The following is a 25,556-nucleotide window of genomic DNA, read 5'->3' as shown; positions in this document are numbered from 1 at the left end:
TTGAGAAGCAAGGGGGGCATTTGAGAAGCAAGGGTGGTGTTTCTGCCTCTCTCCATTGCTTTGGTTTCACCGTACTTGGGAACGCTGCAAAGGAGTTTTGAGCATCTCATTATAAAAGGACATAGATAAATCTGAAAGGATAGAGGGAAGGGTGACAAAAATGATGTACGGCTTGTAGAAAAGGAGACTAAGGGTGGATATAACAGTCTATAAAAATTTGAGAGGTAATAATATGGAGGAGGGGGAGGGATTATTTACAGTGCTTGAGACAGCATAACAAGGAGCAACGGCTTGAAACTAAAAGACAAAATTAAATTAGACAGTAGACACTTTTTCTCCTAACTAGAAGTGCAATTAGCAATGGAGTGACCTGTATAAGGACAAGGGGGTAAGTGAAGCATAATCAGGAGAGGTGTTTAAGAGTGTGTTAGGTTACGATCTCAACTGATTAATATCGGGGTAAACTCTGATCAATGTGCAGATTAAACTAGATGACGGAAATCTCCTGCAGCTTTGTCATCTCCTGTATTATTCATTGCCTATGGCCATTGTTGGACTGCTAAATAAATCATAATGTTACAGGGTTCTGCATCCCTGACTAGATGTTTCCAGTTAATTCTCCAGTAGTTCTGGGGCCTGCAGCTTGCAAAGCTTGCAGTTTTCCTCCTCCTCCTTTCAAGCAATATTTGTCCATCGGCTCTGCAGCTTCATGTGTATGTGTACGTGTGTGTGTGTGTCAGTGTCCGTGTTCTAACTGAACTAATGTCTGAAGTGCTGTAGGTGTTTATTCAGTGAGGCACAGACTCTGCCAAAAGTATGGTATTTCTATTGTGCTGGTGAAACAGGTAGGACTAGTGGCAGTTTTCGGAGTTAAGTCTCTAAATGAAGAAGGTGGGTTTTTTTCCCGTTCAGGATTTCAGTCCTGTCTGAAGCTTTAGTGGAAGTTTAAAAATAAATTCTAGTGTAAAAGAGATTCGGAAAACCTCAGAGAAGATTGCTTTTCTTTTTCTGTGCATGTGGTACTGTGGGGCTCATGCAGAGGCAGGGGCTGGGGAGAGCTTTCTGCAGCGTTACCAGGGAAGCAGGGGTGCTGTGGGATCGACCATGACCTACCCAGATGTGCATACTGTGAGAGAGAAGGGCTGCTCAGCCCCAGGGTTTCTCTGACCACGTTTTGGCCGGAGGGGTGGAGGTGAAAATCCACAGGCAGCTCAGCAGGTATCTCCATCCTTCTTTCACATTACAGAAGAGCTTTTTTCTCCTAAAGAACTGGGAATAGATTTTGTTCCAAAAAAAAGGCCCCAGTTTTCACCCTGGGGCTTTCCGTGATTGCAGCATCTTTCTGCAACTCTTCTCACACCAGGTGTGATGTCCAGACATAGAGCTACTGGTTAAGCAAAGTCCCTGCTGAGTGGTGGTTGCTGTGTCCTGGCCAGGCTTCACGGTGTACACTGTCCTGGCACCTTGCTGCTTGGGCTTCTCTTCCCACCGAAGGCCAGTGTGGCTGGTGGGCAGCCCCTATTGTTCTTTGTGCCTTGGAAGCTCTTCCTCCATCACTCTGGCATTTGCATATGTACATTCACGTTTGGAGAGTTATCTGTGCCAGCTTGTGCTTTCCGTTTGTCATTATGAACACTGAGATAAGGAATGGAGCAGGAACAGAAGATGTACTAAGAATTTTCTATCCGTGGGCACATTATTACACTATCTGCAGCTAAACTCTTGTTCCTTCTGTGTCCTTGAAACAGTTACGACTTATCTGAATGTGTGGGGCTTTCTTTTTGCTTTTAGAAAAGATCTAAGTGGGGAGTGAAGGAGTACTGCACGCTTCCTTAAGTAGCGTGATTTCTTGGGTTTTCTTTTTTTCACATGCTTGCTTATACCTTGAATATTGCTTTCATTCACTTTATTTGTCAACTAATTTCCTAATTCAGCCTGATGGCCCATTTTCCATTTTCAGTAGATTTGTCACGTAATGATGTGGGAACTAAAGTGCAGTTTTGAAGGTTTCTTTTGTAGGCATGCTTATCATATGCTGCTTCTAATTCCTCGTCTTTTTTTTTTTTCTTTGTTCTTTTCCTGTACTTTGCTAAACTTTCTCCTGAGTTTTAGTACACCTGCTAGTCTTAGTTGTAGTTGTGAATAGCTCAGTTACTTAAGAACAAACATGATTCATGCACTTCTGTCCTATGTTCTGTTGAAGAGCTTGTGGAGTCAGTTAAGCACTGAGCTTCTCTTCCTTTGTGGTGAGATTGGATGCCTAATTACTTCATTTGATTTTTGATTTAATTTTTTTCAGTTCCTGTCAGTAGTCTCTCTTCATACTATTTCTGTTGTTTACAGGTTAGGCCACAAGTTGCTGACTTGGATGCCTGTGTTTCTGGTCACAACTGAACCTCAGCTGATGTAAACCACTGTTGTTCTAGTTGCTGTGCATTTCTGTCTATCAGCTGTGCATGAAAAAAATTCATTAGCAATCATGCTAACGATCATTTGCATGGAAGCAGATTTTATGAGTGCAAATGTTGTTGCATCCATGCAGCACTGGCTATTGTGTACAAAAGTGATGCACATGCATGTGATTTTTGCTTACTTGCCGAGACCCCGTGGATGTCTGCAGCAGTTCTTTACCACTCTTGGTATTCATTTTTCCACCACATATTAGGCCAACAGAGTGAAAAGCCCTCCTGTTATTTCTGGTTGGTCTTTTTTTGAAACCTTTTGGGTTTCTGTCATCATACAGCTTATAACCAAGCAGGGACTCCAGCTAATTCCAACCATCATCCTACTCCCTTTATTATTTTTAGTGTGAGCCGTAATGATTTTAACCCAGTCATATTTTCTCCAAGGTCTCCTATCTCAGACACTTGTAAAGCCTTCTCTCCCTTGTAATGTTCTCTTTGATCTCTTGTTAATGACTTAAATCTCCTTACATTTAATCCACACTGAGTTTCTTTCTCCTCCTCTCAGTTTGCTTCTTTGCGCCTGCAGGTGTCTGGGCTGTTTTCCATCACTGTCTAGAAATGTGGTTTCTTTCCTAATTCCTTTTCTCTTTTAATTTCTTCCACCTTCTTTTTTTCAAAGTTGATTTTTAGTTTGGCTCCATTGCACATTTGAGTAGCATGTTGGATGTCTGAATGCAATGAGTTAAATGTTTGTAAATTTCTTTCTTGAATCAGGTATCTCAAGATGAATGATAACATGTATACACATATATGTGCACATATAGTAGACATACTCCCAGCTGTTATACTGAAGATTGGAAATGGCACTTGTTTCTCATGCTTCTAATTTTCTGAAGCACTAATTTTATTGGTTCTGATCCTGTTAGCTGTCACGCATGCTAATAATTTTAGATATGCAAATAAACCTGCTGCCTCAGTTCAGCATGAACAAAGATATGCGGGAGCATTGGAATAATGCCTTGCATCTTCACAGATTCAAAGCCATGTTCAAAGATTTTGAGTGCTTTTTCTTTACTAAAGCCATTCTTTTTTTGCTGATAAATATTTGAATAGACTCACTAAAGCTGTATTATAAAGACCAAAAGTGCAAGTAAGGAAAGAACAAGCATTACTGCCCAGCTCATATAAAAGGATCAACTACTTTGCTCTAGTCAGTGCCAGAAGATGTTGAAAGTGGAATTTGCTGCTGTAGACATGTTTATTGAGGGCCTGAAGCGTGCAGTAATTGTGGAAATAAAAATTATTTTTTAAGTGTTACTCTTCAGACATATTAGAAGGATTTTTAAGTTGCATGCTAGGTGTTTGCAGCAGATCATTTTTATTAATGTGAACAAAATGTACCTTCTTCAGTTCCACTAAAATTCGTGGTATTTCAACTCTTCTTAGCTAGAGCTGGATTGGGGTTGTGCGTATGACTGTGAAACTTACTATGCCAAGCTTCAGTCTTCTGGATGGGATTTCTCCTTCCTTGGTGGTTTTTTTTTCTTATCCCAAATCACATTTTTTCTTTAAAAGAATACTGTTTTGTATGAAGCTTATAATTAACTGAAAATCTTAAAATTGAGAGGGACTTGGAATTTCATTAGGAACACACATACACAGAGTTAACAGTTATTTGACCCTTTGTGGGAAAACAATTCTATGTGAGGAAGAGAGGGAGAAATGCTTAATATTTTTTTTCTGATCTTTGCTTTGAAAAAAAGGCAGATGATACTGCTCTATATGGAGATGGTGACATTCTGCTTTCATTTCCAGCAGTAATTGAAATCAGCAGTTATGCAGTTAATGCAGTATTTAAAAAAAAAAACCAACAAAACCCAAACCAAACCAAACCCAACAGACGAATTGGCTGAGAATCTCCCTGGTCCATTAATGCTGATTTCCACTAAGTGTTTTAACACTGGAGAAATTCCTAAGGCCTGGAAAGCTGATGTCATGCCAGTATTTAAGAAAAGTGAGTGTGGTAGGATGGGTGGCTATAAATCCATCAGCCTGACATCCTCTTTCATGAAAACAGTGGAACAGTGTGCAGCAAACTGAAATGTGCAGGAGGGGGAGAAATGCAGCTGTTAAAGGATGCTCACGCAATGTGAATTAACAGAAGTTTATGGGTAAAAGATTCTGCCAAGTTAGTAATCATTACAAAAATTGCTTGACAAAATGACATATGGATGCAATCAGATTATGTGAAGCATTTGATTTTTGTATCCCTTGAGATCTTGATTAGGAAACTGAATTGACAGAAAATCAATATTGTATGTGTTACATGGTTTTAAGAAGGATGATCCTATCAGTCTGAGTGGGGAATCGACATGATGGTGATTCTGGAGACATCTCACAGGGACCTGCTTTTGGCTATAAACTGTGTGGTCGTCCCAGTGATACCTTGGAAGCAAGCCTGGAATTGTCACCGTTCATCTTGCTAGGTGGCAGAAAGGTGCACAGACTGGCAAACAGTGCAGAAAACAAAAGTGCACTGTGAGAAGGCTTGGTTGGACGATCGCTCATGTGCAGGCAAGAGCCGCTTTAACCCATACCAGAAGTGAAAACCAGAGGAGTCTGTCCCCCGGAAACATTGTCACTGCAGAGGAGCTGGTGTCCACAAAGGATACTATGCTGAATGTTAGTAGAAGAGGATGACCAAGGACTGGTACCGCCCTTCCAGGCACATGTGTGGTGATGGGAAGGAGGTTTGGTGTCTTCTGTGGCTGACACTGCTGAGGTGCTTGTGTAACTAGTGAGATTTCTTCCCTGGGGACATTGTGCATACTGCACAGTAGGCTTAAAATGGATATTGGAGGGGAGATTGTTGGTGGTTATTAAGTAGGCACACCCACCAGGCTTGGGAGCATCACTGAGCCAAAAAGCAATGGAAGGCTAGGAGAGGGAGTGAAGAAGGTATTGCATCTGTTTGCCCCATTCACACTATTCCCTAAGTTTCTCTTTATAGCTAGTGGTGGGGCTTTAGCCGTGGTCTGGACCTGCACGCCTAGGCTTTATCTTGGAAGGGCTTAGGCAGGAGACACACAAATTATTAGAAAACAAGGAAACATGTCCTGGAGTGAGAGACAGTGACTTTTTTTGCCCTTTAGTGACCTGCTTATCTAAGATGTAATTAATCTCCAGTATGATTGTTCCAAATCATTTTGTGCCTTTGTCAGCTCAAGTGAAATTTTCTGTGTCATTTCATGGGATAGGTTTTGATGTGAACAGAAGCAGCATGCAGATGCAGAATCCCGTTAAAAGCTTGTGTGTTGGGTGCAACAAGTTGGTTAAGTTGGAGCTCAAGCGAGATGATAACAAATAACTTTCATTCCGGTATCTCCCAGGTTTTCTTGAAATATGCAGTCCCTGCTGCATAACCGTTATCCTAGGGTGTCTCCTTCTGTCACATGTTGTTCTTGGTAAGATGTGCTGTCCCACTTAGGACTGGTTTAGCCCTTCATAGGTGGAACTAGAAAAGCTTTCTCTGCTTAGCTCAAATGACCACTCCGGAGTTATTCCTAGAGGGGAGAAAAAAAGTAATACTATTCCTTTGGGGTAAAAATGAGTATTGTTCTGGCAGTGGAGTAATCCCTGAGAAGCAGGACAGCACAGACATTGGTGTCTTGGTGGATACAGCCATCTCCTGCCCCCAGGACACATGCCCTGTGCCTGCAGACACTGCTGCCATTATGCCTGCTCCTTGTTAATGGTGCCGGCTGAACTCGTGGTTCAGCGGCTTTGTCCAGCGAGGGGTGTTGGGGGACACTGGGACTCTGCCCTGGCTGTCAGCGAGCTGCAGCAGGAAAGGTGCAATGGCTGCTTGTATTGTCTTGGGGTGCTGGTAGGAGGTGGAAAGAGTGGTAAGAGTTTGCAGATGGTAAGCGCCTGGGCGAGACATAGCTGTGATAAGGAGGTGGGAGGTAGATCAGTCTTTGTGCACTTCAACTCCAAGGAAGAGGCCAGGAGCCTGCAAGAGGCTCAGAGCTGCTGGACCACGTGGTGGGGTTTTTTCATTTTTTTATTTTTTTTTCCCTTCCCTTTTTTTTTTTCTAATGTGTCTTTCTGCTTTGAGAGGAAAGGCATGTATCTGCTGAGCAACTGTGTTCCCTAGGTATGGTCAGAGAGATACCTATGGACTGCAGTAACAGTAAGCTGTTTTGGCTATGATTTATTCTCTTTAGCCTGAAGACACAGCTGCTTTTAGCCCACGCATCTGATATGGCTGATAACAGATTTTTTGACCTCTCCCTCTAATAGATGTTAGTCAGAGCACAGCTGGGCATCCAGGACTGTTCAGGCAGGCAGTCTCAAACAAGGAGGAGAAAGAACTGCTGGATTTGACGTCTGAGCTTGAGATGGGGCTGTAGTGTTGTTGGCAATTGGGGGAGGGAGGAAGAAACATGCTTTCCTCAAAAGCTTTCTAATCAAAACAGTTGGGAGGACTGCAGAGATGGTTTTCCATAGGTGAATGCGAGTAGGACATCCCTGTATGTCTGAGAAATGGGGCTCCGGGACAGGGGTACGAGTGCAAGCTCCCCTTCTCTGTGGACCCTGCTGTGCACTTCTGTTTGCTGGCTCATCTTGAATGCAGAGTCTTCTCTGCATTCACAAGACTGACTCTTCCTTGTACCACTGTTAAGGTCTCCACCTCCCTGCTGCCTGAGAGCCAGCACAAACTGATGGCCTGAGGTCTGCAAAATGGAGGAACATGGAGGAGGGTTTGTCTTCACAGCAGTGGCTCAGGTGGCCATCTCTTAGGGTCTGAATTCAGGGATGCTTTCAGGAGTCCAGGGTCCATGTTTTTTCCATCTGCTTTTATGGAGGAGGCTTTCACTGGCAGATCTGAAAGGCCTGATTCTGCATACCTTGTGCTATCGTAATTTGTACTGTGCACTTCTAGTGCAAGTGAGTACCTTTATTTGTCGTGATGGCAAGAAAGTATCTCAGATTTTCTTGTGTTTGGGAAGGTTTTTTAATCACACAGTTCAAAAGCATTAAAATTAGGGTTTTTTACTAGAATTTGCTAAACAATAATATCTTAAGTATTTCTTCAGGTAGGGGTGTGGGTTAAGAGTTTTATACACAGAAGCATCCAAAAGAGAGGTTTTAAGATAAAGCACCTTTGGGAGAATATTGATAAAAAGAGGATTAAGGGGAAAACAAAAATCAGGATTCAGTGAGTCAGCTCTCGTTTTCGTGAGAAGGAATCAGACCCTACACCTCCTCTCTGACACATCCCAGTGTCCATTTGAAGAAAAGGGACATAGTGTGTGGACTTGTAGTATGGTGAAGCTGTTAGCCAAAACAAACGGTACTGGGATGCAGAGTCAGTGTCTGGTCCTTCGCTGAGGGCTTTGAGGGTAGCGTAGATGAAAACCCAGTCCTTTGTGCACTCACATCAGTATCCATAAAGGACAATCCCCGTGAATCTCTTATTGGACCAAATTTGTCTTTTAGGAACCCGTACTGCATTGGCAGAAGCTGTACATTGGTAGGAGAGGGTATTTAAAGCTCTCTCTCTGCTTACTGAAGGAACAGCAACTGGGTTTCTGTGTGAAAGAGTATGGCTCAGCAAAGTTCACAGGTATGAAATGGTGGAATCAGATGAAATGGTGGAATCAGACTCTAGGAAGGGAGAGAAGAAAGAGAAAAGGTGACATTGGAGAGAAGAGCAGCTGGGACCTTCTCCAGAGCCTGATGTTTGGGCTTAGCCAAGTGTTGCTGTCCTGTTCCTCAAATTACCACTGAGATTCTCCAGCCTCTTCCCATTCCCTTCCTTCTCTTACTAAAGAGGTTTCCTTCCTTTTCTCATTTTAGCTAAAACAGGAACTGGGAATAGGGAAGGTGTTAGTGTATAATATCTTGCGCGTTATCACTATGCAGGGTGCAAATAATCACACACTACATGCTTAGACAATTTACTGCTGGCTTTTGTACGTGCAGTGACAAGTGCTCAAAAGGTCAAAAAAGCTTCCTTAACAAATTTGATAAAATAGTGCAGTGAGCTGTAACAGCATAAAGTCCTGGGGATCATGGTCTAGAATAGAAAAAATAATTATGCATGGTAATGGGTAATTACAGATAATGGCCTTTTTTGGGGGTGGCAGAAAATACACAGCCCCACAGCCTTGCCTGGAATGAACATTGTCTAGCACATTAAGTTTATAGCAAGCTAAAAGTTCAACGCTGGAGCTGAAGATAATCCGCAGCTTCTAACGGGAAGAGAACAAAAATACTCCTCTCAAAAGCAGAGCAAGCATGCAGGTTTTGTTCCTTGGGAGGCAGAGTGTCTCAGCAGAAAGTAAGTAATGGTGCCAGCTTTCTTTGACATCTGAAATAGCTCTGTCATGATTGTCTGGTGGGAGAAACATATTGTTCTAGTGTTTCTGATTATGGTGTTAGGGAGTGATTTCACACCGGCCTCATTCAAGGCTACTGTCCAACCTCAAAGCCAGCTATGAACTGAACTAAAACATTGCAAGACTTAATATTGCCAAAGCAGTTAATAGGAGTGTACTGATGCTTTATATACTGAGCAAGGGGAAATTGTCAGGTACAGATCCAAGACTCTTGAGGTCTGAAGACAAATGTTTCCTGACTGAATAATTAATTTTTAATGTCTCCTGCCACAGACGCTGGCTTGCAGGAAAATATCAACACTGCAGTGATAGAAACCGTCACTCTGAATTGAAAACTACAGGAAATGTAAACTACCAGAAGCTGAATGCTGCTCACTGGGCAATGGCTATGCCTTCCTGCTCCTTCAGTAAACGTTTTACTTGAGTAGTCACAATTTTTCTGCATTTTCGGTGGCCTGTCTATGTACATGTAGAGCCTCTGTAGGCATAGAAGAAGTAAAAACTGCTAATCATACGTGTATGTAAGAACCCAAGTCAATATACATGGGCAGTTGCCACGCTGCATATGCAATTCCTTTTCTAAAATATACAATCACATGGAGACTAATCAGCCTTTTGGCCACACGAGTAAATTCAACCATGCCACTGCATACTCCCAGACATTGAAATGTGATTGTATGTGCTATCCTGATTTTTACAACTGTTCCTGGTGTGTGTCCATCCTAAGCTGACTAATATTCTCCCCCAAATTGCCGAGTGTGATCCAGTTGCCAGTAGGCAGTTCTATGCTACCACCCTGTTTTAGATGCTGAGAAGGTCTGATAGTATGGACTCTGTACCATTTGACCTCAGCACTAGAGGCTTGCTGAGGCATGTTTAAATTACTGTTATCAGCATATAATAAAATGTATTATTATGGGCCCTTAACAGTACCAGTAGGAATAGAAAATACCACATCCTTATATACAGAATGAGTGAATGTTACAAACAGAACTTCAGTGTTTGTATTTCTCAGTGCGTATGCTTAAAAACACATTTGCATCTCTGGGATGGAGATAATAATAGAAATTCCTGCAAATTCCCTGACATTTCTCCTCTTTCCTCCCAAAAACTAAGAAGGGAAAGAATGATCTATAGACTGGCTTCTGCATTGATTTTGCCATGCGTATCCGCAATTCGTGTAAATCGCCATAGGTTTATTGAAGTAAATGGTCTGAGACTGATTTACATTAAGTGAGGACTGGACCACTGTTTTTCACCATACTCTGCTAAGTGGAGGCAGGAGCCCCCCATAGGTTACTGAATGTGTAAGACCCATGTGTGTAACTGACCCCGAGAACTCACCTTCCTTAGAAGAAAATCCCAGCCATCCTGAAATGAATTACTGGTTAACTACTATTAATATGCCATAGAGCTGGAGAGTCATCTACAGCACTGCAAGATCAATAACAGTATTTATCGTGCATCATATTGATCTTCTATGAAAGAGTGGGCCATATTTCACACTGTGTACCTAGTGCAAAAAAAGTAGCATCTGTTCTCTGCAGGAATTAGTAAAGACATAGAAAAGAGCTTAGAGATCCAAGGGCACAACTGTTGTCTCACTGCAAGAGTCTTGCTCACACATGGAGAGCTTCTGATGGCCCTACATTGTAGATTGGGTGTTACAGAAACTGAGTGAGAATTTTAACCACTCTTCTTGTTTTTGCTCTTCTAATTCTGTTCCTTCTTGTACATGTTCAGTCCCATATTTTTAATTGTGTCCTGTTTGCAACTTGCAGAGTGTTAAAGTTTGTGTGTAGTGGCAGGGGAAAGACCCAGGAGCTTTTCCCAGTTTTTCCACGCAAAGGATGAAGACAGCCAAGGCATGAGCCCGGCTCCTGCAGCAGCCCTCTGGTTTTAAAGGGCAAGTGGAGGGGCAGAGCGGGAGGCTGATGGTACAGCAGCAGTTGCCTTGTTGAGAGCTTAATTCCTCTTGAAAATTGCTCCCCTTAGAGCTACGAACCTCAGGGCTGCCTGCCATGTGCAAGTGTTGTAATGTGGCAAGTTCTGAGGCAGGGGAGGACTTTCTCCTTGGCAGGAGAGCCATTTAGCTGTGTTGAACTACATTTGGGAAAACAAACAAGCAAACAAACCCAAGCAACAAACCACAGCAACAGCTGAAAGCTGCTTTTTAACCTTCCTGTTCTCTCCTTGGCAGCAGAAAAATGCAGCCATAGGCTGACAGCCTCTCTTGAGGAGGACACCCTGCTTGTTGAGTGACCAGAGGCGAGGCTGTGGGAAGGTTCAGCCTGTAGGTAGGAGTCAAGAATTACTCCAAAGGCAGGAGGCGAGAGGAACCCCAGTTAAAGTTTAGTTACAGCCACAGCTTCCCATAGACCTGCCCTGTTCTGCAAATGGTGGTCGTGCGTGAGGATGCTGCAGCCTAGGAGTGGTGTGCTTGCACAACAACTAGCTATCACACTTCGTCTGGAGAGAACTGGCATAAATAGGGCAAAAACTCCCCTGGGCATACGATAAACGTGAAGTCTTCTCTGGGCAGATCTCCAAGTGCCTTGTTTTATCGCTAGGACAGTTTAGCAGTGTTCTTTGGCCTTTAATTCTGCTCCCGTTGGCACTTAGCACTTCTTTGAAGGTACCCCGCGTAGGTACTGGCTGGTCTGACCTGCTTTTCTTCCTGAGCTTTCATTGCTCAGAAAAAAAAGTCAAGACTTTTACAGGGCTTTCTCTGTTAATAGCAAAACTCCTTCCCCTTCATCTATTTACAGTTGTGTATGCTCTATATGTGTTGCATATGTATGATGTATGCATTAGTAGTAGGAGATGACATGATTAAGACAGGCTGGATGGGGTAAGAACAGAGCCGGTCTGCAGACCTGCGCTTGACCTGTTGTATGCCAGAGTCACCAAAGACCTGCTCAGCAGTCCAGAAGCATCCTTCCCTCAGGATGGCTGGTGGAAGACTGCAAGTAGTTTAGAATGACCCGTGAGTGCTTTGACCCAGTCTGACCTAACATCTGCGCACAGTCCAGACGGCATGAAGCTATGTCTTGTGTGATGTGTCTGTCTTCTCCCAAGTGATGCACCAAATCTTCAGATGCTACAGAAAAATAGCAGAGACTTGTCCCAAACCATGACATCAAAGAAAATCTCATCCTCTGAATTCAGGGGAAAGTGTCAGTTGAAGCATGTGGCAGCTTTCTCCTGTTCTTTGTCAGATGCTGCCAGTCCTTCCATCTTCAGAAGCATGATGTGGCTTGAGATTTAGGGAAGATTAACTCTGGCTGTCTTTCCATCACTGCAGCAGGAGTCCTTGTTCTGTATGGAGTTCGGTGTGTCTGTCCCTTCACTGGGAACTTTCCCCTTTCCCATGGCTCCTGTTTTTATTGCTAATCTGCTGGGGCACATCCCTGTGATGTGGCTGCAGCTCAGGAGGATTGTGTGCCAGGGATGTTACGAGGACCATGGATTCTGTAATGCTGTGTATGTAAGAGAAAAATGCCTGAGGCTGCTGACACCCATGGATTTATGTGTATGGGTGCATGGGTGGCTGAATGAGCAGGTGAATGGCTCTACAAACTCAATGTTGAGTTTTGAGAGAGCAGCTGATAGTACTGTAGAAGCTATTGGAGAGCGGAGGAACAGCAGAAGGGAAGCAGAGGACCATTCTGGTGGATTCATAACAACACTGAGCACTGAACTGCAGGCAGCCTGTTGTGCAGCTAGATAAAGGAGAAGTGGGTCGCAGCAGGTCAACCCCTTTGCACCTCTTGTGGCAAATGATGGTAGCCCCAGCCACAGATAAGAGGTAAAAATAGGTAGCTGTGGGCAGGTCTCTGTTCTATCCTAGCCCATCTTGTCCCATGTTAGGAAGTGTAGTGCATGAGACCTTTCCAAAAGTTGCAGCAAAACCTGCTACTTTCTCCTTCTCTTCAGTTTAGCTGCTGACACCTCAGGGTGGCTCACCTTTCGTGTGTAAATGTAGAGGCCCCATCTCCCTGGTGCTAGCATTCTTAGTGGGAAGTATTATCCTTTCTTACGGTGCACTGCAAGTGGAAAGACACTGCAGAGGTTTCAGAAGAAATTGCACATCTGTGCAGCATAGCATAGCCCTGGCAGAAGTTCTGTGGCTGGCTGCCTTGCATATTTCTGTCTCATGTGAAATCTCTATCCCAGCAGGGAACGTGTTGGAGAATTTTGCATTTGGCTTCTATTTTACATTATGAAAAGCAGAACAATTAGACTGCAGCTTTATTTGGGAGATAAATCTGGGGAGTTGAGCCAGGCTTGTGCTGTGATTTATCAGGACTTCTGGCTTTTCAGTGCCAGTGGTCTAAGTTCTGGTTTTATCAAAGACACTGGCAGAAGGATTTGGAGAGAGGCCTGCCCAGAAGCAGAATAATAGCAATCATAAAATATCATAAAAATATGAAAGTTAAAAAACTGTGAAGGGTCTTTTGTGGCATTGTGGACTCCTCTGTTCTGTGTACAAATCTAAGAGGTACTCCCAATGAAAAAGGCCAGCTGACTTGTTTCTCGCTCACATAGGGCTTTGGGGCAGAAAAATCAGGTGCAGGAGGCATAAAACATTCTGCTAATAAATGGGTATAGTTCATTGATGTCAACAAAATGTCAGCAAGAGCTGAATGGGGGCACTGTATAATTTAGTGACCTGGAAGGATCCATGATCGCAGACAGCTTTCATTACAGCTGCGGAAGTGAAACAGAATTGCATTGGAAATGGTAGTAACTGGTAAAACCAATAATTTGATCTAATGGGTAGTACACTGGAAGCTGTTACCATGACCCTGAGAAGCTGGTAAATGCCACTGTATTCATTTTTCAGGTATGTAACCAAGGTACAGATATACCAAAAGATGCAAAACAAACCAGGCAATGCCTGCCTGGCAACCCTGTTGGGGATGTTATTTCATATGTGCCTATTGTCCATGCTGCTTCATCTCCACATGATAACCTTTGAGAGCTAACAAGCATGCTTTAGGCCACATCCTTTACTCCTCCTTGGTAGAGTTAGACAACATCATAGGAAGAGCAGGAGCTCCTTGCAGAAGGGATCATTATGCTGCAAACACTTGTAGGGGTTGGTGCAGGGCAGAGTAACAGGGATATGAGCTAGAACCAGAGCTGCAGGGATGGCAGGATTTACAGTTGCTCCCTTGTTAAATATGTAAATGTGTATTCACCATGTAGTTAGACTTTCCAAGATTGTGGCAGTTTATTGCTGTGCCTGGCTCAGCCAGGCAGCTGATGTAGCATGTCAGAGACAGCTTGGCTGTGACACAGTACCAACAAGCATCTTCCTTTTTCATCCTTGCAAGTGTCGCGAGGCACTGTTAGACGCTAGAGTGAGGAAAATGGGACTTGAAACATCCTCTGAGAAGCACCCCCACCCTAGGGAACACCAGGGAAGGCAGACACTTGTGGGGACAGCCTGTGGGGAGTGCAGACAGCTGGCCTGCAGTATGGAGGCGCTCCGGAGTGCAGGCAGCAAGTCAGGAGCAATCCCCTCCTCCTCCTCTTTTGCCAGTGGTGTGGGAGCTTGTTCTGCTTTGTGATTCTGTAGGTAAACAGGAGCTAAATTTGGGTATGAAGGCTGGGCAAGGCCTTGCTCTGCTCATTCAGAGGTAGCATGTGGGTTTCTGAGACACCTTGGCTGATCATGGGGTGCTTTCCTTACTGCAGCTTCTTTTGGCTTTGTGGCTGTTTGTCCTTTTCCAGAGGCTTGTTCAGAAAGTGCCTTCTCACTGGCAGGAAACTGACTGGAGAGGGGTCTTGTAGCTAGAGGTTTTCTGCTTACAAGAAGTTTAAAGAGACTTGGCACACTGCTACAATAGAAAAATAATAGGGGGCTGCATCCTTAGCTGGTGTAAATCATCAGCAGGTCAGCTGATGCTGCATGAGGACTCATAACATCATCTTAACCTGCACTTGGCTTTGTTTCCAGTTTTGCAGTCTGTGGTGTATATGGGTGGTGGTATCAGGCTTTGAGTGGACATCAGTCCATATGAGTTTCTGTCAAACACCCAGCCATGTTTCCTTTTCAGCTCCCCCCTCTTTCTATTTATTACTCTCTGTCCAGCCTTCAGGAGTAGTGGCTCATCAGCAGGTGAAATGTAATGGTCTTCATGGAGCCTCCTGTCTCATAATGGCTTGTTGTTTTCTTTTCCAGAGGGGCGGATGCTCATTCAGGACATCCCTTCCATCCCCAGCAGAGGGCACTTGGAGAGCACGTCTGATTTGGTTGTCGACTCCACCTACTACAGCAGTTTTTACCAGCCGTCCCTGTATCCTTACTATAACAACCTGTACAACTACTCCCAGTACCAAATGGCAGTGGCCAGTGAGCCTTCCTCAAGTGAGACGGGGGGTGCAATTGTAGGGTCGGCCATGAAAAACAGCCTTCGAAGCCTCCCAGCAACTTACATGCCAAGCCAGTCAGGAAAACAGTGGCAGGTATGATGTTACAGAGGTATTACTGGGAAGAGTGAGGTGGATGGTAACCTGTTTCTCAGGTCTGATTCTAACCTCCTGTTTGCTGATTTCACGGCAGAGCGAAACCAGAACCATATTTCTGGGTGGGATTAAGACCCATGTTAGGAAAATTAGCTGTGGCAGTTATGATGGAGCACAATAAAAGCAATGATACAGGTATAGGTAGGTTGCCAGAAGCACAGATAAAGGTCACCCACTTGATTTTGTCTTTCGAGTTATGCCATAGTCGATTATGAGCTGTTTTCTGGAGAAGGAGTCCAACTGCGTTACCCAAAATAGCATTCTGGGACCTTCAGGTATCATTTCTGAGAGGCCTTCCTCTTCAGGAACCTGTTCTTTTCTATCGTTCACATCCAAGGCGCTGAAGTGACCCAGGAGACAATGCTGGTGGGCTGGTCAGTGTCAGTTGAATGTGACATGGCATGTTGTGTTCTGGCAGTGTCAGCTCCAGGGTTTGCGATTTGAACTTGGATAGCTCAGTTTACAGGCTGTGCCTGTAACTAACTTCATTAGTTAGGGTATAAAACCAACTGAGCCCTCTCACTCTAAGACTTGATAATTGTAGCCTCCAACTTATTACTAATTGGAGACTGGAAGAAGTGGAAATCTGCCAAGGCAGGGGATTCTTGGCAAAGTAAGTGGAGCCATTTCCGTCACCCTGAGGCTGCAGTGATGCTTTCCTGTCTGAGATTGAACTTGGGGAAGCTGCACTGTCTGAGAATCTCTATGCCCCATGTCCCTTGTTCAAGGGCAGGAGAGGGCAGATCTCTTCTGTAGAGCATCAAGAGGGGGCAGGCTGCTTTCTGCAAAGGCTGTGTTACGAAACCACTCAACAATGAAAGATTAAATGTCCACCAAAACCTCCTTTCTGAAGGGAACAGATGGGGTGTCCCCTTTGCTGACAGAGAATTCCTCTAGCAATTCTGGCACAGGGACCAACGCCGAAAGAGCATTTTAAGTTCTGATACTAAGAAGCTGGAACTAAGACAAGGGTGATTACAATTACTGCAGCAGTACACATCACCTTCAGTGAGGCTATCATATCATTGGACGCTTTTTTCATGGAAAGGACCTTCTGAAAATGCAGAGGCATCCTCTCTAGCTGCTGAATTTGGTCATTAGGCCAGGGTGAGAATTAGTCAAGGCAAGCTTGGGACAGGATTTTGTGTGTGATAATAAGGTGAGGTGCCAGTGCTTTTTCAGCTTTTTCATTTTGGTTGATTGGTTAACCTGGCTCATCACAGCAGAGTGTTTCAGATGGGAAGTTTCTTCTTCTGAAGTTTTTGCAGTACCTAGCTTGTAAGAGCCTACTGCAGAGTAGATGCTCGGAGACACTGTCACAACACAAGTGAGGGCAGCAATATTTGTCCTGTGAAAATGATGTTCTTGCAAGCGGGTAGTCCCACACTTCACCATTCCTCCAGCCAGTAGAAACTTACGTGATTTTACTTGCTTGCAAAAAAGAAAAGTAAATTGAAGGTATTGACTATCGTAGCACATAGTATTTGAGAAAGAGATATGTGAGGGTGTGTTAAAAGATGTTAAACCTTGGCATGAAGATGTTGTCCTCTCCATTCTGTTGTCATCTTCTGTCTGTCTTTTGAAACTAGACTGTATATGTTAGAAGTTCGGGGCTAGAGGGTCCATTGTCTCACTGTGAGATTCCCTGTTTCTTGTGGGACCTTTGACAGGCCTTAAAGAAGTAAAAACTGTAGTCTCTTTTGCATGGATTTTTGTCTTCAGTCCCTCCAGAATCTGTAAGAATCTGGCAGAATCTTCTGCTTAAGCGCCTCTCAAATTAGTGGGATACCAAAAAGGTAATTAAGGAAAAAAGACGTGATTGTTGTCAAAAAGGACCATTTCCCTTACGCCAGCAGGCTCCAGGAGCTGTTTGTTCATTCCCAGCTTGCGGGGTGTATCACATAGTTCTAGTCACTTCCAAGTGAGTGTAGTGATTTACCTCACCTGAGATTTTAATTTCTCCTGGCCAAACTTTTTGGGATCTCTCAGTGCTGTTCTGATGAGTTGTCTGTGCAGAGAGACTAGAAGTAGGGCTTTCTGGCTGCAGTGTGACATCTCCTCAGCTTCTAAATGGCCTCAACCGAGGATTTGCCTCTCCTGCTTAGCGGGCAGAGTGTAGTTCAAGGTGTCATGTAACTAACCTGTTTCTCACAGGCTGATCTGCAAGAAGGATTGTTGTTGCTGGAAGAGTTACAGATCATGGGGTTTGCATATGTTATGACAGCCTTACATTGCACAGGTAATCGTAAAAAGTTTTAGTGAGAGCCAGGCTAGATAATGTTTGCAGGCAGTGGGTACAGTGGTGCCAATGTTGTAAAAACACTGTGTGGCACTAAAGGTGGTTTGTTGTATGGGAAACGAGCTCTTAGCTGATGCACGCAGTTAAACATCATTCTGCACGTGGCAGTTTACCAGCGACAGAAGGTCACAGAAACAGAGTGTTAAATGGAGAAGGATGAATTAGTTTCTCTGTCAAGCACAGTAAGGAGTTACAGGAGAGTTTCAAAGAGTGATCCACAAAAGGGAATCAGACCTTGCTTACGCCTTTAGGGGGGTTTAGTGGCAAACCCATGCAGGCTGATTCTCCAAAGGAAACACGTAGCTGTATCTACACAGGGATTTTTGTTGGACTGCCTGTACTGACTGGGTTTGTTTATTTACATGCACAGGTTTTCTTAACAGTCTTCCAGTACAAGTGAGTCTCCTCATGTGAGTGGTAGTGCTGTAACTGTTTTCATCGAGGTTTTTGATTTTTACTTCTTTACCAAAGTTGCAGCTGTGCGATGCTTGCTGTAACCAAGTCAGGGCAGCTGCCTAAGCTGCGAGCTGACAGGAGGATTTCTTTGCATAAGCTACCCGTGTGCTCACTGGAAGGTATCCTAGTTCAAGGCATGTAGACAAGACCTCCGCCTTTTCCAGGCTCTGTTGGTGGAGGTTCGCTTGTCCTGGAGTAACTTTAAGCAAACAAGGAGAATTGCATGATGCAATTGTGGATGCAGACAAGGCCTTAATCAGCCCAGCTGTCTGCTGTTTCAGAATTTAGGGAGCAAGGGAGAAAGACATGGAGAAAATGTGTGAGTGTGTGAAGGATGGGATGAGGATTAATGCATCATTGAGCCTTGGCAAATAAACTGAATCACTGAATCCTTAATGTAGATTAATGTCAGATTTCATTAGCCTTTGTTCTTTGCTGAAGCTCATGTACTTGAGTAGATTCATAGAGGTGCAACTTTTTCAGATATTTGTGTGCAGGTTTTGTTCATTGGTATACAATTATCCCAGAAATTCTATCCGCCATGATTTGATAAGCATAATGAAGATAATACTTCTGGTGTAGAACCCTTCAGTCGTTTATATCCTGCTGCTTTTGCCAGCTGTAAGGCAGGTAATCAGATACATCTAGTGTTAACACCTGAAGAAAAGGCAGTCCTTGGTTGCAGAGGAAATGCAGCAGATGTGGTGATTACTGTGCATCTCCTTTCACTCCAGTTCTGTGTGAGTGTCTGCACCCTCCCTTGAAGCTCTCATAATTGTGCATTCAATCCAATTAACAGTTCAATGGGTTCACCAACATTAGTACTGCAAGTCAGAGCATTGTGGCATACACTGGCAGTAGCTGCTTCTGAAATCAGTCTCACTGCAACCCGCGTTAGGGACAGCAACTGCAAAATGATGGGGTGACTGCAGTCTTTTCTGCCACAACAGAAGTAAAACCTGGATGGACATATCCAAGTCTAATCAGGTTTAATTCTCCAAGCTGGCCATGAAACTGCTGGTATGTGACATACTGCATAAGGACGATCGTGATTTCTTGTGAGTCCCATGTCCTTCCCAAAAAGTGTTAAAACTCTTTTGACCATTAAAAATCTGCAAGACAGAGAATGTGCCCCATACTTGGGAACCAGTGGCTGTGTCTTCTTCGTAACTTTGGTAACTCCAGGCATTGTGCTTTGCAGAAAGATTAAGGCTGGCCAAAAGGTTTTGGACAAATTTCAGAATTTCATACAATTTCTGTTTCATGCTCTGAGGTGGGTTTTTACTTTTCTTCTTTTTTTTTTTTTTTTTTTTTTAATGCACCTTGGCATAAACCAGTATCCTCATTCGTTAAACCAATTTAGAGCAAACAATTGAAATAAGTATTCGTGAGAGTCAGACGGGGAAATTTTATGAGAAATTTTAACATATTTTCTCATATGGAAACTTTATTTACTATTTGGCAGTGAAATAGTTAACATTGCTGAGGTAGAAAACTGTTTTTTAAGGATTTCTTTAAAAGCAGCAATCATAAAACCCTTTTACTAAATCCAGAAAAGCGTGGCCGTGATAGAGCAGGTAGCAGTTTGAATTCTTAGGAATAGCTGCTTGCTAGTAAAAAAAGATGAATTTTTTTCAACTTCCACAACCTGTTTCTAGTTTCTGGCATAGTTTTTCCTCCAATAAGCCTGGACTTCTTACAGAAATGTGTGGTGTAACTCTCCAGAAATAGGTGTAAAATGTGTGTTTGTGTAAATATTTACACATATATATGTATATACACAAGTCACCCAACGCAATCCCAATTCTATGTGTAAGCAGTGTATTATATACTGTATTCATAACATACCCTTCACACTACAGATTTATGCTAAAAGTATCCTAATGTTTCTGACAGCTCATGTGTGACATGAATGGAATCCATATTTCGTGGAGGAGCTAATCTAAGCGGTTTATTTTCCGATACTGCTGATAGGGCTATATCTCTAGGTGTCACCGCAGTTGAGATTCTGATGGTAACATATTGTTTATGGGTCACTGCCTTTGTCTAAAAGAATAGGTTGGAACAGAATAGCAAAGGTTAATTAAGTTTGTCTATCAAGGAGGGACAGATATAGATGTCTCTTGTGTTTTCTATGCTAGAATCAAAGTAAGTCAAGGCAGGGTATCATAGACTCATTTTTTCCTCATGCTGGAAAATGTGCTTAGCTGGTTTTAGGAATGAAACAAAGCCACCTTGGGCAGCGTTAGTGCAGCAGTAGTTGTACGGGGCCAGCTCATGTGCAGCAGCGTCGCAAGGTGGGAGAGTAACAGCAACCCTGGTTTACAGCTGGAGAGACTGAGGCAGGGAAGTACTTAGGATCACACAGCCCACAGATGACAGAGTGGAGATTCCTGATGTCTGGATTCCCACTGCGGTGCCCAGTGGATGCCTTGTCACCTCATGCCAAAAAAATGACCTGTGAATTCTGTTGTTTGCAGTCAGTGACACATAAATGCAAAATGTAATTTTATGCCCCGTAAAGCTAACTTTATTGCTAAGATCAAGGCAGAAGGAGCAGCCTATGTTAAAACTTTTAACAGATTTTCTCTGGTGTTTCCATAGTTACTGATTTTGGTTTAAGCATCTGTTGGTGAGTCATGGGTGAGACAGAAGGACGGAAAGCCTGGGTGAAGTGGTTTGGCCCAGACCATGAGGCACACCAGTGGCAGAGTCAGTGGATAGTACTTTCATCTCTTCTGTTGCTCTGAATTTTTTGCAGCCCTGCCGCCCAGGATTAGCATCTGCAACCTCCTGCTACTTGTCCTTTCTGGGAATACTCCCCATGGTCAGGATCAATTGCAAAATGTAAGGTGCTGCTAAGAGTAACACTGGCTTGTTTGCAAGGAGATTGCAGCCGGCGGCTTCTGAAAATAAAACATCTACCTGGGAGGTATTTTATCTGAATAAATCATCCGGGAAGGGCAGGACTGCTTCTAGTCTCCAGAGCTGGAAGAAAAACTTTTTGCCTGCCTCCTCCATGAAGAAGATATGTAGAGGTTATGCAGACATTGCCAGGAGCTTGGAAAAGGAGACGCTTTATGTTGCTCTTGCAACAGCTCTTGAGAAAGCTTTTTCATGAGAATGGTCTGAACTGATGCAAGAGCATTCTCTTTTCTTTGTACTTCCCTGTCTTTTGCTGTGTATTCTGTCACTGTTGGGTACTGCTGTAATGACGGAAAAATCCTGCTTCCAGCTTGAATGTTTGTGGGCAAGCTGTAGCTGCTTCCGTGATTCCTTATATTGGCTTTTCAAGGGAACAGGGAAAGAATTTTCACTGCATGCATGGCCTTTTAATCAGGCCATACTTATTTGCTCATGAGTTCTATGCATGCCACTGTTGCTTGCAGTACATCCTTTAAGAAGTTACTGAATGTGCGCTGTGTTGTACAGTTTAGGAGAACCTGTAAACGTTAAATAGGCCAAATGTGTTTCTTTGGTGATCTGTGTTGCCCACTGAAGTCAGTGTGGTTCTTGGTGAATCAGTCCTGCTCCTGGGGCAGGGCACAAGCGATGCGTGGCTGGATGGGGATGTGAGCAGTACAGGAGTTCAACTCAGGAGCTCAGCTTGCTCTCTGCAAAGAGCAAGTGCATGCCCTTCCCCTCCACAGCAGTTCCTCACCTAAAACATGCCTTGTTCTTCCAGCATGTAGCCTGCAGTGATACAAACCAGAGCGGTTTTTGGGCCATCCTAACCCCTGCGTGTCTTGGCCTTGCTGTAGGGCTAGAAGGTGTGAGGGAGGCAGGAGGAGACACCAGAGGGCCCCAGCATGAGCCCAGCATTCCTCCAGAACAGGACCCAGGGAAGGATCCCAAACCTGGCTGCAACATTTGGAAAGCCGAATTGCCCCAAGTTAGAAATAATACGAATATTTCATGGCCTCCTCATGGCTGTTTTATCTCCCTTTCTGGCATGCAAAAATATGCAAGGACTGTCCAGAGCTGCAGGAGTTAATACAGAGCAAATGCCTCTTCTCATGGGGTAGTGATCTCCTAAGCCCCCTTTTTAATGCAGTGCTAAGGTCAAGAATTTTTACGACTGGTTGTTTTTTTATTGTTACTGTAAAATAGGACTGCTAAGCACTATAAAAAGGAAACCTTATGGTTCAGATTTACTGCATATGTATTCTAAACAGTTTAATAAAACAAAACCAAAAGCTTTTAGATTTTCTTCAGCGGTTAATACACAGCATATTCTTTGCAGAGCCAACCCTGTGGCTGTCGGTCGAACCATGGTTCATAGACTTGGTGTGGGTAATAAGATTATAAAACATGTCTCTTGCTAGCCAGCTACCACACACTACTAATAATAGTAGTAATAACTCATCGCATCCAGAGATTTTAGGTAGGTTGTTTTTTTCAGAAATGGAGAAAAACCCTAAGAAAAGGTTTGAAAGGAAACAGGTCACGGCATCTGCTCCACGGGGAGAGGAAGCATGCACGTGGTCATTTAAGTGCTAGGGAGTGATCCCTCCATTTTGTTACAGCTGAAATAATGCTGTCTCCTGCAGGAGACCTTCTCTCCATTGTACGTGTGCACACATGCACTTGCACAAGGGAGAGGTAGGGATGTGAGGACTGTGGCTGCTGCCCGCAGCCCTGCCCCACTGAGGGAGAGAAAACAGTGTGTTCAAAACAGCAGGCAGAGAGGAGTTCGCTCACTCTTTTTCCCCCAAGTACTTCTAGAGCTGTTGAGCTTTGTGGATGTGCAGATGCAAAATGCCCTTTGGGCCGAGTTTTTGGGCAGTTCGTGTTGCTAATTTCAGGGCAGAGGCAGCCTGGGTTTTGTTGAAGAAGTCTGTGCAAAGCACAGATGTCTGTTTCCAAGAGAAGGCTGCCGTTTTCAGAACAGCAGAGGAGTGTCAGTGGCTTTTTCAATTTCAGGCTTCCTTGGGATGACATATGACATTTTTTTAAAAGCAATTTACCATTTATCTTGAATGAAACTTGAGTGCATGTTGAGCTTTCTCCGCATGCAGTGGGTACAAATGGTAAAAAAATTACCTTTAATTACTGCTTTGAATTATAATAGAAAAACTTGGACTTTCGCAGACTAAAAAAGCATGTCCTGCCAATCCCTCAGTACATGTGCAAATACATGTGACTGTGCTGCTGTCAGAAGACAGGCAGAGGTGTGCTTTGCTTCCTTGTAAACAGCCACCCCTCTCCCTTGCCACTTAATCTCACTGTAAACCTAGCTCCACGTGGGAAGTGGGATATTGCCCTCCATTTCAGAGAGCACCCACAGGATTTTACGTGACTTGGGCCACGTTATTTCCAGCTGGGCATAATAAAATGAATATTGAGTTATTCAGGGGGCCCCAGGAAAACAAGGGGTGACTGCATTCTGGCTCCTTGCTGGAGGTGCCAGTGACTCCTTCTGCCAGAACAGATCCTGGGTGTCTGGTGGCATGGGACAGCCATCAAGGACAGCAGGTTCACGCTGTGCCTCCACTGCTCCCCAGCTCTGAGCTTCCCAGCCTGGGAAGGGCTGAGGAGCAGGGCTTCGCACACCACTGGCTGCACCGCACAGCAGAGCAGGCAGAGCTCCTCTGAGGTGTAATGTGGCTGGAGAGGCTGTGAGGCACTTTTGCTTGCAAAGATGATGTCTGATGGACATCTGGACGTACACTGCTCGCCGTTGGCACTGCTACTTTTATACCTGTGATTTTTGTCTCTGCCTGGAAGCTGTCCATATTGCAGTCATTCACTGCCCAACAGACTTAGGGAGACCAGGGAGACCTTTCCTGTTGAAAATCTTAATCTTGTGACGTGTTTGGCTGCATTTTTTCAGAGCGCTGTAGCCACATTACATTGTAGGGCTTTGGAACAAATAATAGTAGATGGTAGTTCTTTCATAAAGCAGAAATATAAGGTTATCAGTTTGGATTATACCAGGGTGTTGGAGTAGGATAAACCTTGATTTCTGAGTGCTGCCAGCTTTGCTGCAGGAAGAAGGGGTTGTCTGGTGGACACCGCGCTGACACAGCAGACCTGCCGGCTGGTCTCCAGCTGTGGCTCCCTTAAAGGCTTCTCATGTAGTCTGTCCACAACTTGGTTTCTCTGAGTAAATCAGGAAAGTATTTTTCCATCTCACTGGGTTGCAAGAAATGATGTATCTGTGTGTGTGTGTGTCACTGCTCGGGTGCTGTGGAGCGTGTGCCAAGGGAGCCACTTGGTAGGACTGTCCTCCTTAGGCATGCCATAGGTCTCTGGCAGAGCAGTTATCACCAGTCTTAGATGGGTTGGTCTCTGGGGAGGTCTAGGGATTGGATGGACACTTCACCTCTGACACTGGGTATGTGCAGCTGAACAGGTTTGGAAAGCTTCTTGTTGTGTTACCTGTGCCATAAGCAGGCGACTTGTTGGGAAGCTCCTTGGAGTGAAGGGTACATGTTTGTGTGCCAGGTGCAGCTCCAGCTGAGGTAAGATAAACCAGCCAGAGGTATGCCAGTGCTGTTGCTGCTAGGTCACATCCCATCCCACACCAGCTTGCCTGTATCTGAGCAGTGTGGGCGTGCTGTCAGCCAACCAAAGCAAAAACTCAAGGCCAGCATGTCAGGATTTTACTTCCATTCACCCCTGTGCACGTGTGGGGCAAGGGGTGCCCGCCTGGCGCTGGGGCTCAGCTTTCACAGATTGCTGTTTGTTTCTGTCTACAGGTGAAGGGCATGGAGAGCCGCCACGCTGTCAGCTCCCAGTACCGCATGTGCTCCTACTACCCACCCGCCTCCTACCTGGGACAGGGTGTTGGTGCTCCCACTTGCCTCCCCCAAATCCTGACCTCTGAGGACATCCCTTCCTACTCAGAGTCAAAAGCGAGAGGTAAGTGCACGCACCGGGGCGTCTGGGACCACTTTGCCTTGGGCTCCCAGGAGGTGTGGGTTGTGCTGGGAAGGAAGCAGGGCATCAGAGAGCAAGTGTTTACAAAGTGGTGGCTGTTTGCTGGAAGGCTTGTGACAACATAGGGCTGTTACTGTGCAGTCGTGAGACCTGGTACTTAAGAAGTCTTGTGGTTCAGGAATGCAGCTGGTTGTACATTTCTTCTCCTGTGTACGTCTCTAAGTTGCATGAAGAGTCAGTTGAGGTGCTGTCTTTGAAGCTCACCAGCTGGCTCCCTCACAGGAATGAAGAATTATCTTTGCCCCAACCACAGAATTATCTTTCCTCTCTTCTCAGAAATGCTGTCCATGATTTTTCCACAGGCCTCCCACCAAGCCTTTGCTCTCCTCTTCTTTATGAACCATGAATGGGGATTATTCCTGAATCTCAACCATGTCATGAAGCCCTTTGCAGACTTGCTTTCTTGTTCACTTTCAAGCTCATCACACTGTGTTACTTAATTTAAAACTGCTGCAGATAAATTTTTCTTTTCATATCCAGGGCTTTTTGGCTCTCCTAAGGATTACTATAATCTGC

The 25,556-nt window shown here is 44.4% G+C and overlaps 1 protein-coding gene across 1 annotated transcript in view; it reads left to right on the top strand.

The window, feature by feature from the left end:
* The window catches only part of DMRT1 (doublesex and mab-3 related transcription factor 1), a 56,580-nt gene that overhangs the window by 6,877 nt on the left and 24,147 nt on the right, over positions 1-25,556 (top strand). Inside the window, exons 3-4 of the mRNA XM_030512958.1 lie at positions 15,000-15,283; positions 24,800-24,962. Of these exons, the coding sequence (XP_030368818.1) occupies positions 15,000-15,283; positions 24,800-24,962 (447 nt within the window). The remainder of the gene's footprint in view (positions 1-14,999; positions 15,284-24,799; positions 24,963-25,556) is intronic.

Source organism: Strigops habroptila, chromosome Z (assembly GCF_004027225.2).
Source record: "Strigops habroptila isolate Jane chromosome Z, bStrHab1.2.pri, whole genome shotgun sequence".
Classification (NCBI taxonomy): Eukaryota; Metazoa; Chordata; class Aves; order Psittaciformes; family Psittacidae; genus Strigops; species Strigops habroptila.
The sequence above is the reverse complement of the archived record's forward strand: the minus strand, read 5'-3'. Positions and strand labels throughout refer to the sequence as shown.